This window comes from Chelonia mydas, chromosome 3 (genome assembly GCF_015237465.2).
Source record: "Chelonia mydas isolate rCheMyd1 chromosome 3, rCheMyd1.pri.v2, whole genome shotgun sequence".
NCBI lineage: Eukaryota > Metazoa > Chordata > Testudines > Cheloniidae > Chelonia > Chelonia mydas.
In genome coordinates, this window is record NC_057851.1 from 159,609,186 (window position 1) to 159,623,216 (window position 14,031).

At 41.5% G+C, this 14,031-nt stretch overlaps 1 protein-coding gene across 1 annotated transcript in view; it reads left to right on the forward strand.

Moving 5' to 3' along the window:
- The window catches only part of USH2A (usherin), a 571,481-nt gene that overhangs the window by 447,711 nt on the left and 109,739 nt on the right, over positions 1-14,031 (forward strand). The window contains exons 51-54 of the mRNA XM_027827110.3: positions 758-968; positions 1,360-1,557; positions 2,967-3,121; positions 5,129-5,327. Coding sequence (XP_027682911.2) covers positions 758-968; positions 1,360-1,557; positions 2,967-3,121; positions 5,129-5,327 — 763 coding nt within the window. The remainder of the gene's footprint in view (positions 1-757; positions 969-1,359; positions 1,558-2,966; positions 3,122-5,128; positions 5,328-14,031) is intronic.

Sequence of the window (14,031 nt, forward strand, 5' to 3'; positions counted from 1 at the left end):
AATGAAAAATCATGCAAACTGAGGGAGTGCCAGAAAACTGGAGGAAAGCAAAGGGACAAAGAGTGATCCTAACAATTGATGATCCATAGGTATTACTTCAGTCCCTAGCAAAATAATGAAACAGATATCTGGAGAAAACATCTAACCAAGTTCTACAAAGCACTCTGTGCAGGCAGGATCCCTAAAAAGCAACAAAACCAAGGGCATTGATCCTTACAGATTCATAATGCTCAGTCTTTCAACTCCAACCAGCCTCTTACAGGAGTGCTCGGGATCTTGCAGGATTGAGACCATAGGGGGTGTTCTAAAACCCTCTGGTTTTTAAAATACACAATTTAGCTGAAGATACAATGTCAGTATTTTCTTCATACACTGTGAGAGCTGGTTGAAGGTTTTTAAACCAAAATTTTATTTGTGAAAAAGGTCCTTTTTGGAAAGGAGAAATTTCACATTTTTTTTTTATATTTCACAAAATGTTGGCAATAAAAATGTATAGACTTTTTATCAAAACTTTTTTTGAAAATACAAGAAACATTGACAAAATGGTTTCAGTAACGGTTCTGATTTAAAAAATTGCAAAGTGAATATAGGTCAATTTTTTAATCCTACAAAACTGAAACAATTTAGACATTAGATACTTGTTCAAAAGGGCATTGAAATGGTGACATTTTCATTGTCAAATCTCTTTTTGGGAAGTAAGGAAGGTAGGACTAAGCTTCTTTATATCTCTTGATTTAAAACGGTGTTCATTCCTTAGGTAAAAGAAGAATGCAAAGCTAGCACCTTGTGCCCTGTATCCATGAAAGCAACAGCATATTGTGGAAGATGTGACTTTAACCCAAGTGTCCACATCTGTGCTTGGGTTAAAAGCTCTCAGAATGCTACTGAAAAGGAGGCAAATGACGGTGTATGTCCAACTGCAGAAGAGACTGTCTACAGTGGAGGCCCAAATAGATATTCATTTACAGGTAACAGGAAATGGGACCTTGGTTTTTAAATCACTCTGAAATGAAGGGTTCTGCACTGGGCACCATCAGCTGTTCTGTTGTTATAGTGAAGAAGCTTGCTTTATAAAGTAATCTGTCTGCTAGGACTTGAGTAGTAATTTAGGCCTGTGAAACTGATTGTTAGTTACAAGGTAACTGAACTCTTACGGCTCAATCCTGCTCTCACTGAAGTCAATGGAAGTTTTGCCATTGCCTTCAGTGGGAGCAGAACTGGTCCTTATTTAGTTCCTGACTGAGGAAAGTACTGAAGCATGTGCCTGTCTTTAAGCATATAGATATAGACATGTAACATTTCTTCTTGTGTATTTTAATACAAAATTGAGATGACTAGTGTCTAATTTTCTTTGTTTAGACCTGAATCTAGAGCCCTATGTTACATATGAGTACAGGGTAGCTGCGTGGAACAGCTATGGAAGAGGTTTCAGCGAAATTGGCAGGGCTAGCACTAAGCAAGATGTGCCTCAGGGTGTAAGGGCACCGAAATGGACCAAAGCAGAAAATCGGGAAGACATAATACTTCTGAATTGGAAAGAACCTCTTCAACCAAATGGTATTCTTAAAAGCACAAACTGTATGCTCTGCTATTCAACATGACATTAGTTAAATGTATTAGACCAATTGTTCTATACACTGAAACCTGTCTTAAGTTTATTATCAAGTTAACTGTCATCAAAATTTACATACTCATGCCTATACTGAGTAAACGTGGCGATATTATTTTCGCACTTGTTCTTCCTCAGACCTTCACCCTGGTTTGTCTGTCTGTTATCCTCATTCATCACAAATAAAGTTAGATGATAAGATCGTCAGGAAGGGACCTGGTTTATTATATATATGTAGGACCCTACCAATTTCACAGCCATGAAAAACGTGTCACGGACCATGAAATAAGCCCTTCCCCATGAAATGTGCTGCTGGGAGTGCCCCAGCGGGGGGGGGGGGGGGGGGGGGCGTGGTTTCTAACTGCAAGTCCCCGCCAGGCTGGGGAGGGGCAGGATTGATCCTTCCCCTGCACGGCCGCTCTCAGGGGGAGATCAGACCCACCTCCGAGTGCTCCCCCTGCTATAGGAAGCTCCAGTGGGGAGCAGGCCTGAAGGTTCCTGCAGCTGGAGGAGGCTTGTTGATGTGGGTCCAATTTCCCCCTGCTGTTGAAAGCGCCCTAGCCATGGGGCTCCTAGCTGAGAGTCCCTGCAGGGACAGGGCCTGTCCTTCCCTTGCATGGCAGCTCTCGGAGGAGGGGAGATCAGACCCACCTCTGAGTGCCTCCCCCTGCTGCAGGAAGCTCTGGTGATAGGCAGCAGTCCTGAAAGTTCCTGCAGCTGGAGGAGGCTTGTGATCTCCCCCTGCTGTTGGAAGCACCCAGCTGGGGGGCTCCTAGCTGTGAGTCCCCACTTCCGGAAAAGGGACCCCCTTACAACATGGTGAAATTTCAGATGTAAACATCTGAAAACATGAAATTGTCCAATTTTAAAACCCTCTGGCCACAAAATTGATCAAAATGGACTGTGAATTTGTTAGGGCCCTATCTATCTGTAAAGCACACAGCACTTTTTGGGGAACAGCTATAATTATAATTAATTAACAGAGCTGGTTGAAAAATTGTGACAGTTTTACATAAAATCAAAAATATTTTATGAAAGATTGTTTTCAGAATTAATTTTTGATGGAAATTTTATGTTGATATTTCAAGCATTCAGAACATTTTGACCAGATCTAGTAATTAAAGTGACCACTCAAGAGATTTAAACAATCTCTTGCCTCAATAGGGGTGGGTTTTTAAAAATACACAGCAGAATAATAATCAATAGACTTGAAGTTATTTGGAACAGTCTCTTAAGTTAGATGATTGACTGATAAGGGTGGTGTCCTACCAGGTTCACTGTCATATTTTTGGTGTAAAATGCTATGATCCAGTGTTGTTCAGCTAACAAAAACAGAAAACTTTCTCTTTATGATAAGGTCTTATCATTCACTATATTGTTCTCCGAAATGGGATTGAGCGTTTTAGAGGAAGAGAACTGAGCTTCACAGACACAGGTGGTATCCAGCCATACCAAGAATATTCATATCAGCTGAGAGCCTGTACTGTTGCTGGTTGCACAGACAGTAGCAAGGTGGGTGATTCGGTCTTCATAGGAGTGATAGTAGAATTTTAATAGCTGAGGAGGTATCATACAAATGCCACTGGAAAGGCATTTTTTCAAAGAATTTAATTAAGATTGTGGGTTGAATGGGAGGGAAACATCAGTAACCAAGTGACTTGTTTGAATTCAGCACCTTAACGTGATCGTATTAAATTACAAATTGTTGATTTTTGGCACAAGCAGACCCAGGCACTAAACTGTACCTCAGTCTTTGTAAATCTGAAATTATATGATTGGAAAGTGAGATATACAGATTTAAGATAAACAAGGAGCTTCATCCTTGGCCAAACCTAGAAGAAAGTGTTGAAGACGTGCTTTATTTCCTAACAGTAAGACTAAATCCATTCATATCTTTGTTGTTTCTCACCAGGATTACTATAACCTCCTTTTCTCTGGACTCTCCATAGCTCCTCTCTCCCATCTCTAGCCTGTGCATTACAGCCAACATCCTCTTCCTCTCATACTGCTCCAACTGCATCACTTCTCATCAGATCCCTTCACTGGATTCATGCTCCTGCATTGGATTCAGGCTCTTCATTCTCACCTTCAACGCCTGCACATCCTGCCTACATCACCTCTTATTTTTAACTCTCTCTCTCTCTTTCGATTTGTTACTGCTCCTTTTACCACTCTGTTTCACACCATCGCTCAGGCTGCCCCATTACCATGTAACAGTATCTCTCACATTGCCCCATTGCTGTGTAACAACTTCCAGCTTCTATTTTACAAAGTGCCTTTTTCTCCCCCTGCAAATAACTTCAAAAGCACATCTGTTCAATGAAATCTTCCTTGCCAATGATGTCCATGCCTCTCTTTTTTGAGTTTTGTCTAAGTTACAATATAGGGTCTCTGGGGCAGAGATGTGGAATTGTGATTGTTGTTATGTTTTGTAAGTATAAAAAATCACAACCATACATGTGTAACCAGTAAAGTCATCAGTGGGAATTGAGCCTGGGACCTTCAAAATCAATATTGAGTTTTTTAAACAAACATAGGCAAATTCGGAATCCAAAACCCCTAGGTAGCTTTGCAAATCTCAATCCAAAAGTACAAAACAATAGTCCCAGAGAGAAAAGGTGGGTGAGGTACTATCTTTTATTGGACTATCTTCTGTTGATGAGAGAGAGAAGCTTTCAAGTTTACACAGAGCTCTTCAGGTCCTGTTAGCCGTGACTAAGTAGCCAGCTCTTATAGGCATTGATGCTAGCCACTAGAGGGTGACACCCTCACTTACATTAAGTCAGTGTATTACAGAAGGCATGTATATGCTTACAGCATAATAAAACTCAGGTATAGTGGCACTAATAAAAAGACATGGTTCTCTAAGAGCATAGGATCTGATTCTCCTCTCAAATCAGAGTAAATCAGATATAGCACCATCGAAGTCAGTGGAGTTACACCAGTGTAAAACTGATGTAAGGGAGATGAGAACTGGCCTATATATATTCAATTTTGAGAAAGATCTTAGTGAATTCTAAATTATCCCAAGCTTCAGATTTCTTCTTGAGTTCATTAGAAAAGATTGAAAAAGCTGTGAACTGATAAAGATCCGATTATACTGAATTCAAAGAAGTCTAGCTCTATGTTTATTGGTGCTTAAAATATATGAAATCAGGCTGTTAAAATGCAAAGACATTGGCAAACCATATGGAAGAGAGTTATCAAGAGTTCTCTAGCAAGACAGTCTGCCATCCAGATTTTGCTGTTTCACCCAGTTCTATACACTACAGCTGAGATGTTGTGAACCTGCTGTGATAAATTGTAGACATAGGCTTATGTAATGCATTCAAGGTCAGATTTCATTGTGTAAAAAGGAGTGGGGGGGGGGGGCTGGGGGGATTTAACTAGTTCTTCAGGCCCTTGGTAATGATATGCCAGACCAAGCAACAACATTTTAAAACAAAAGTGACATTCTCATTGATCGTGGTATCTAGTGTACTATTACAGTAAATTGCTGTTTAATTCATATGTCTTCAGGTAGTTGCAGTCACTGTCCAAGGAGTCCCAGAGAGCGTTCAGCCACCAGCAGTCACAGCTCTGAGCTCAACAGCATTGCATTTGAGCTGGATAGCACCCAGGAAACCAAATGGCATCATCAGAGAGTATCAGATCAGTCAAAGTGGGAAAGGGCTTATTTACACAGACACTACAGCCAGAATGCAGCATACTGTATCAGGTAAGGATGGGCAGCTCTTTGAAAGACTAATGTCCTGTTCTTAGATATAAGACATTCCTTCCATAGTGATACTATCTCTTGTCAGTAACTTTTAGGTTCCCTGTTTTGAACGTAGTTTAGAAATGCTTTAGGCTAGTATTAGAAACTGTAAGCTATTTTGGTCAGTCTTATTTTTTCTAGGCAGTGTTTGTTCTCTGTTGTTAAAATGTGAATGGATCTAATTTCCAAATGTTAAAATAAACCACATACATTTTGATTCAGAACATATGCTTTTGTGATGGGTAGAAGAGTGCCAGATAAATTCCATAGGTTTGATATACCCCCAATCAGATTCTGCTCCCCGGGTCAATCTAGAATAACTCCATTGAAGTCACTGGAGTTATTCTAGTTTTGCACCAGTATAACAGGATCTGGCCCTGATGTTTAGGATAACAAAAATTAGAAACAGTTCGGCCTCAGCTTGAGAGTGGACTGTCAGACTGTGCTTTGTGAATCTGAGCTGTTTTGCCAATAACAGATTTTAGATTGTAAGACTTATGGGAGCAAGGATAGTATCTTCCTCTGTCTTTTTCCTCAGCAGAGCACCTTGTTGATGCTCAAAAAGAACAGGAGTACTTGCGGCACCTTAGAGACTAACAAATTTATTTGACCATAAGCTTTCGTTGGCTACAGTCCACTTCATCGGAAGCATAGAATGGAACATCTAGTAAGAAGATATATATATACATACAGAGAACATGAAAAGGTGGAGTAAGAGGCTAATTAATTAAGATGTGCTATTATCAGCAGGAGGGAAAAAATGAGCTATTATCAGCAGGAGAAAAAAACTGGAGAAAAAAAACTTTTGTAGTGATCAACAAGATGGCCCATTTAGACAATTGACAAGAAGGTGTGAGGATACTTAACATGGGGAAATAGATTCAATATGTGTAATGACCCAGCCACTCCCAGTCTCTATTCAAACCTAAGTTAATGGTATCTAGTTTGCATTTAATTCAGGCTCAGCAGTTTGTCGTTGGAGTCTGTTTTTGAAACTTTTCGGTTGCAAAATTGCCACCTTTAAATGTGTTATTGAATGGTCAGAAAGGTTGAAGTGTTCTCCTACTGGTTTTTGAATGTTATGATTCCTGAGGTCAGATTTGTGTCCATTTATTCTTTTGCGTAGAAACTGTCCGGTTATATATCTTCTTCTTATATGTTCCATTCTATGCATCCGATGAAGTGGGCTATAGCCCACAAAAGCTTATGCTCAAATAAATTTGTTAGTCTCTAAGGTGCCACAAGTACTCCTGTTCTTTTTGCAGATACAGACTAACACGGCTGCTACTCTGAAACTTGTTGATGCTCAGTAATATTATTCAGAATCTCTTATGTTACTCTTAAGAATTTCCCACTCGTGCACATCTACTGTAGAAGAGGGCTTAATAGAAGATTTGCCATTGATGTCAAAGATGTATTGTCTCCATATACTACTCTCTTAGTAACATTTCAGTCATAAAATGAAACAAAACTCAACTTAGAAATATTTGCAGGAAGCATAAGAGGAAAATGGTACTTTTCAGGGGCGTTTGCTTTCAGCCTTTGAGCCCTGGTATCAGATGTTCATCCTGCATTTTTATTTTTCCAGAGAAAATATTTAAAAGTTTTTTTTCTCTCCTCACTTTGGCTGCAAACGTAAAGGTCCTCATGTTACAGTCACTGCCATTCCTGCTGAGAAAGATCACCCAAGATTCCCCCTTAACAATATCATGCACAAATATGAAATCCACCACGTATGTATTAAAACTCGGTCAGTATTCAGTGCATCCTGATGACATATCTTACTTAGTACATCAACTTGCTGTACATTTTTCAAAAGTAGTATAGATTTTAAATCACCATAAAAATAAAATCCCCACACAAATTGCTGCTGCAAGTTTGTAACGTAAAGTTCACTTGGGAAAAAATGATCGCTTTATCAGTGAAACGTGGTGGGCTCAATCCTGAGCTGTGCCAAACTCATATGTGGCCAGTTCGGGACGGGAGGAGGAAAAGAAAAGGTGACTGTCACCCTAAAAGCTGTCCCATGTTACACCACCCAGAGGATCTGCAGAATAGTGCAGCTATGTCATCTGTCACCATCCATGGATTCCCCTATGCTGAGGAAATACTTGGCTAACTGTGGCAGCTTGAACTGCAGTTTTGTGTTGCTGGAGCAGGTTCTAAGTGAGGGCCAAGGAGCTCGTCTGTTGTGTTTCTCTATCTCTGTAGGAATTAGTGATGGGACTTGTCATGAAATTCCAGATCTGGATTTTAGAGTTCCCGCAAAGATTGGGGATTTGGAATTTTGCTTCAAGCTAACCCCTACTAGCATATTATATTATATGTGACTGTGTTTTGTATGGACGTGTAGGAGTATGGCTGCATAACACTACTTGCACAAAGGACCTTCAGCGCTCCTGTATTAATTTTGGTGAAATATAAGGGCCCAAAGAATCAAAAGTGTTAACATGACCCTGAATCTGTCCCAACATTAAATGGTTTTAAACAAGGTCCAGGGTTTGGTATACAGAAACAACAGCCTGCTTAGCACCATGGCAAACACACGGTTTTAACCGTTTATTAAAGATACAGAAAAGAAGGAAAAACAGGGCAGTGGTCCCCAAGGCAGTGCCTGCGGGCGCCATGGCACCCACCGGGGCATTTATGTGCGCTCGCCTACTGACAAGGGAGCGCTTCTACCGGACAACCCGCCGCTGAGAAGCGCGGCCACCGGACAACCAGCCGCTGAAATGCCACCCAGAAGCGGCAACCTCAAGAAGCATCGCTGCTGAAATGCTGCCGCTTCTTGGCAGCATTTCGGCAGCAATGCGTTTTGATGACACCGCTTCTCGGCGGCAACACTTCTCAATGACGCGGCATTTCGGCGACTGGTCGTCCAGCGCCCGCCACACTCTTCTGGAAATGTGAATATGCTATAGCAACAGAAAGGTTGGGGACCACTGAGTTAAGGCATTTGAAATGTAAAGTATTAAATAAGGCTTTCATTTTAACAACATCTCTTGTTCCTTTCCCCTTTGTCTGTAGAGAGTCTTTACAAAGAAAAAAAAACCCTGTTTTAGATATCCTTTTTGGGGAAAAGAGAAAAAGTTAGTCAAAATGGGCTGGAGCTGCTGCTGTTCTTCTTAAAGTCTGATTCCATTTCCTAGAAGACAAAACAAGACACAAACACATAAGAGGGGAGGGAAAAGAACAGCAAAGATAGAAAATGCAGCTTCTGTGTTTGGCATTGACTTTCACTTGCAATCTGATTGCTGGAGAAACACAGGCATGGCACATGGTATTATGAGCCACTCCAAGGCCTGGCAAACTTGTACCAGCATCATGTTTAGGGCCTTGCTTTTATCTGCCTCTGTGGTCCCAGGTTTACAGTAGGATAGTAAAATATACAGCCTTGGCTGGCTAAGCCAGACTCTTATTAAACAGAAGGCAAAAGGAGAGAGAGAGAGGAAAGAGAAGAAATAAGGTGGGGAAGGAAAAGAATACAGAAGGGGAGCAGGGGGCAGTTCTTCTCAGACACAGAGGTATTTGCACACACACAGTCTCACACTGCAGGTGGTATTTGGCATTCAGCTTGAGCCAGTAGAGGTCGTATTGTCATCTGGCTTCTTCTCTCTGTCCTGACCTAGTCAGGACATCTCTCAAGATCAGGAGGAAGAAAGCCTGGGATACCAGAGTACAGTGGGGGTAGCAGATGGTGCAACTTGCTCCTTCCCCTTCTCTCTCATCTTTCGGTCAGCCGTAATTTCAATAACCAGCTTTCTCCCCAACAAAGTTGTTTTGTTAGGAATGTGATGGGTGGAACAGCCAATCCCCTTGTTATTTTGGCCTAATTTCCAACACTTCAGTTTTGGTTCACTGATTTTCAGTTCACACTTTTTTCTTATTTACCAAGGATAATCTTAACACTGTCCTTGAATTATATCAGTAGGCCTATATTTTTTTTTTTTACTAATTCAATCTTTGTCTCACTTTTTCACCTTTTTCCATCAATGTTTGTTGTTCTAGGTTACTGTGACATCTTATGAACTGTCACTCACTTTTTACCAGTTGAGCTCACAATTAGGGTAAAGTTGTAGGCCCAGGTATCCAAGTTGAGGCATATAAATCCATATTTATTTAGGGATCTAACTAAACTGCATGATTTTCAACAATGCTGAGAACTTGTTTCTCATATTCACACTGAAGTAAAACGATTTATTTTCCAGAGGCAGCTAGGAGATAGTATCTCCAGTTTCTAACCGGAGTAACGAAAGATGGACAAACTTTGCCACCACTTCCGATTGTTTTTTTTTTTCCCTAGTCTATCAGCATTATCTCAGCCTCGGACTAGGTCTCCGTCTGCTGTCCCGCATTAGAGCCCCAATACTGGTTAGGCACTGGGTAAGCAGGGAAACTGCACCATCTGGATCTTGTGAAATAAAGAACTGAATGTCATCTGTGTATTGCAGGCACAGCAGCCTATACTACCTCCCTAAAATTCCTAAAGGCCTCTGTACATATCAAAGAAGAAGGGGACAGAAACAGAACCCTGTGTTCAGCAGCTGTGTTCCCTCTAATTTTTTCCACCCATGTGCGGAATGAATTTTGTTATGTGCACCAATATGGAGGTGACATGTGACACATCATCTTCATGTTGGTGCACATAACAAAATTTATGTGGTGGGGGTGGGGCCGAGGAATTCTTGTGGGAGGGGGCTCAGGGCTGGGACAGAAGGTTGGGGTGCAGGGGTGTGAGGGCTCCAGCTGGGGGTGTGGGCTCTGGGTTGGGGATGAGGTTCTCAGGGCTAGGGCTGAGGATTGGGTACAGGAGGTGAGGGCTCTGGGGTGGGGCCGGGGATGAGGGGCTTGTGGTGCAGGAGTGTGCTCCGGGGCTACGGCAGGGAGAGAGGACTCCCCACAGCACGCTCTCCCTGCAGCAACATTTGGGCTTGTGGGGAGAGGCACTTGTCCCCACTATGGGAGCGCTGGGGTTGCAGCAGGATAGGCACCCCTTCCCCAGCCCCAGCAGGTCCGGGCTTGGGGAGGGCTGCCTGGGCCACACCTGGGGCCAAGTCTGGGCCCGATCTGGCCACGGCTGGGTCCGTGCCGCTCCAGCCGTGCCTGGGCCCTATCCGGCCGCAGCTGGGTCCGGGCCACTCCAGCTGTGGCAGGTCTGGGCCGCAGGGTGAGTTGGGGCTGTGGGAGGGGCGCCCCTCCCGTGGCAGGTTGGGGGCGGGTTCCCTAAGCACCTGCGTGACACTAAATAGGCTGCTGTGTGGCCTTGCAGCTTACAGGGAACTTAGGTTAGCAGTAGCAAAGGCATTTGGTGGAACCATCTTGAGTTTTGTCCATTGTCAAGAAGACACAAGCAACCAGTGAGACCAGAGCAGTCTCCATACCAGACCCAGATCTAAAATTGAAGTGACTGGGTATTAGGAAATCTGAGTATTCCAGGTAGTGCCAGAGTTGCTTTGGCTCCATTTTCTTTTTATATTCCCTAATAAAGGGAGATTAGAGCTTGGGGATAATTAGAAGATTCTAAGCATACAGAGATGGCTTCTTGAACAATTGCCTAAAAACTGATTCTTTGAGAGAGGCTGGCAACCTGCCCTACAGAAGGAGTTGCTGATAATTTCCACAACATCTCTGGCTGAAACTCAAGGGGAAAATACTTCACATGTGCCCTCTCCTCCCACCTAAGAAATAGCTCTGCCTCCAGAGAGGTTGAAATTTTGTTCTTCATGCAAACAATACAGTTTTCATGGCACAATTGCTAGGGAGAATAGATAAAGTTGTCTCCTCATAAACAATGATCTATTTTTCTTTAGTGTGGCTCTCTCAATAAGCCACTGTCCACGTTGCCATACTAAGCCAGCAGAGAAATGGGTGATCATTACTTCTGTCAGTAAAAATCAAGTCTTCTGCTAGCTTAGAGGGGAACTTCCTTTGGTCACAGTGTTGAATTCATGACCGTGGTTTTGCAATGTGGATAATTGTTACTTTCTAAATTCATGCAATAAACTAAAACAATCAATCTTATTTCACATGTAATCTCAAATGTTTGAACTAAGTGTTGTCTCAACCCCCGTGGATGTATGGTTTGATTTTTCTCATCTTTTTTCAAAACCTCTGGTGTTCTTAAAGCAACAGTTGAACATTAATGAAGCTGTAGCATTAGTCTTCCCTGAGACTTTGAATCTAGGGCCTTACAAATAGCAGATGAGTAGGCTAGCACCTTGCCACTGCATCTTTGTCTTGCTGCTTATTTTTAATTACATCAAAGCTTTGGAAACATGATCCCATAAATGCTTTGTGGGAATAGTGGTGAATGCGTTCATCATGTGAAATCCATAAATTGCTTATAATCCTCTCAAGATGTTAAAAAAAGCATTAAGTAATTGAAGACAGGAAGTCCTCAGTTAATTATTTAGAGGTGTTATCAATGCTTTAAGTAAACTGAAGCATTTTCTGCTATCTCACTGAGTTGAATGCCACTGGGACCTAGGGGCAGCAGCCATCATCTTCTCATATTCTCTAATGCAAACAGCACATGGCAGCTTGTCAATAAAGGACCTTTTTATATCATTTATTACTGAACACTTCCACTACCCTGTACAGAACAATTTGGATGACAGTTATGGCATTGTTTCACTTTGTGTTACTACTGCTTTACAAATGGGCCTGCAAATGCTCTGCGGTAGGGGGGAAGGATTGACTAAAATAATTAGTGGCATTGCTGTAAAAGAAAGCTTAGAGTGCCCTCTTCAGCAGCCGCAGCAGCAGCAGCAGGTGTGACGATGATTCTTCTTAACTCTGTTTTTTTTATATTTGACTAAAAATCTTATCCAAAGTCACGGACTTCATCAAGAGTTTCTGTGAGTGATCAGATTTAAGTAAGAGTCACTGACAGGCGGTTTCATAAATGAAATAAGACTCCAGCGTATTTTGTGATAGAGTGGTTTGAAATTATTCTACACACACACACACACTCACTCTCTCTCTCTCTGTTCTTAAGGGTAGTGGAAAGGTGTGTGTGATTCAGTAGTGCTGCCACTGGACAACCCTATCTCCAGGCAGTGGCGACTCATTAGCAACATTTTTTTTTTCATAAATAAAAACTATCAGCAACTTGACGTCCTCCTGAGTGAAATTCATGTGGTGGCCCAGGACTGTCAGCACTGGAGCTAATTGCTGACCCGGCTGCAGCCAGGACCACAAGCAGAGACAAATAGTGTTGGAAATGATTGACTGATTGATAGGACAATACGTTCTTTAGGAGCTGTTTGGCAACCACTTGGAAAAACAGTGGATGATACAGTAGTCCAGTGACTGACCACCTCAAAGTAACAATTGCAGAATCAAATTCCAAGGGAAATGTCTCCTTGAATTCATATCCACAGGGGAAATTTTTTAAAAGCAAAGTATTGTTTGCCTTTCACAATTATCATATTACGTTTGTTGTCATTTATAATTAATCACATGCATAGATTTGTACAGGGCTCTCCAAAACATGCACAAAGTCCTTATAGCAAAGAACTTATAAACTATCTAAAATCAGCTACATGTAGGGACCAGAAGTTCCAGGCACCAGAATTTTTTCAATAAATTTAGTGAAACCGTGCGCTCTCTTTTTAATGCCCATTTTTCTCTTTAAAGTGTAGCTCTAAATGAGTATTGCTTTATTATGCGTGTTTCCTTTAAAAGTGAACATGACTCCCTTATGGGGAATTCAAGTAATTTGTTGCCACAGTAATCTTTCCTAGCCTGAATGTTAAATTATTGGCTTTCCTCCATGCCTTTGCTTCTGTCTAGTCTGCAACTGTCATTTCCTCCCCTCTTACTTTTATCCTGAGCGTTCGGATGATTTTTCTTCTCTTCCAGTTCATGATTAGGTTACATTCAGGGCTGTCCCCCTGAGTCATCTCTTTATTTTCTTTTCTTCACATCCTGTTCAGTTTGTGAGCAGCTTTTGTGTCTTCCATTCATTATTTTACCTCTCTAGCTGCCTGTTGCTTATTACTGCTCTGTATGTACAAACCATTCCTTTTAACTGTGAAAATGTGGCCTAACTGGTTTTGAACAAAGACTTTTATCCTCATGTTTTTTCTTGTTGTGGGACTGTATTTTTAAAAATAATTACAATTACATGTACCCGCTCTCACATGAATCTTTAAAGAACAATATTAAAGTTGCAATGTCAAGCACTCAAAAGTAGGAAATGCCTGAATTAAGGTTGCCTGTGTAGCCCTTGTGCATATGCATTATGATACAGTCTTTAATTATATGATCACATACTATTTTTTCCATAGGATCTCTCCTCATTCAGAATGGCCGGTGCTCAATTAATGAGAAGCTAGTCAATATTTTTTATCCTCATTGGAATGGGTAGCCCCATTCCTTATTTACTTCATGCCATTCAATTCCTGCTCTGAAGGTAGAATTATTGGTTTCCTTATGATGCTCATCACGATAATATCCGAGGACTTCAGAAAAATTAATTAATTTATCTTCATAACGCCCCTATGAAATGAGTGGGGGAATTATTCCCATTTTACAAATGTGAGATTAAGATCAGAAGTATCCACTAATTTTGCGTGCCGAATTTGAGATGAGAGTACTTAGCATTATATAGCACTTAATATGTTATGCACAGCTCCCATTGTCTTCATTTGCAGTTGTGCGT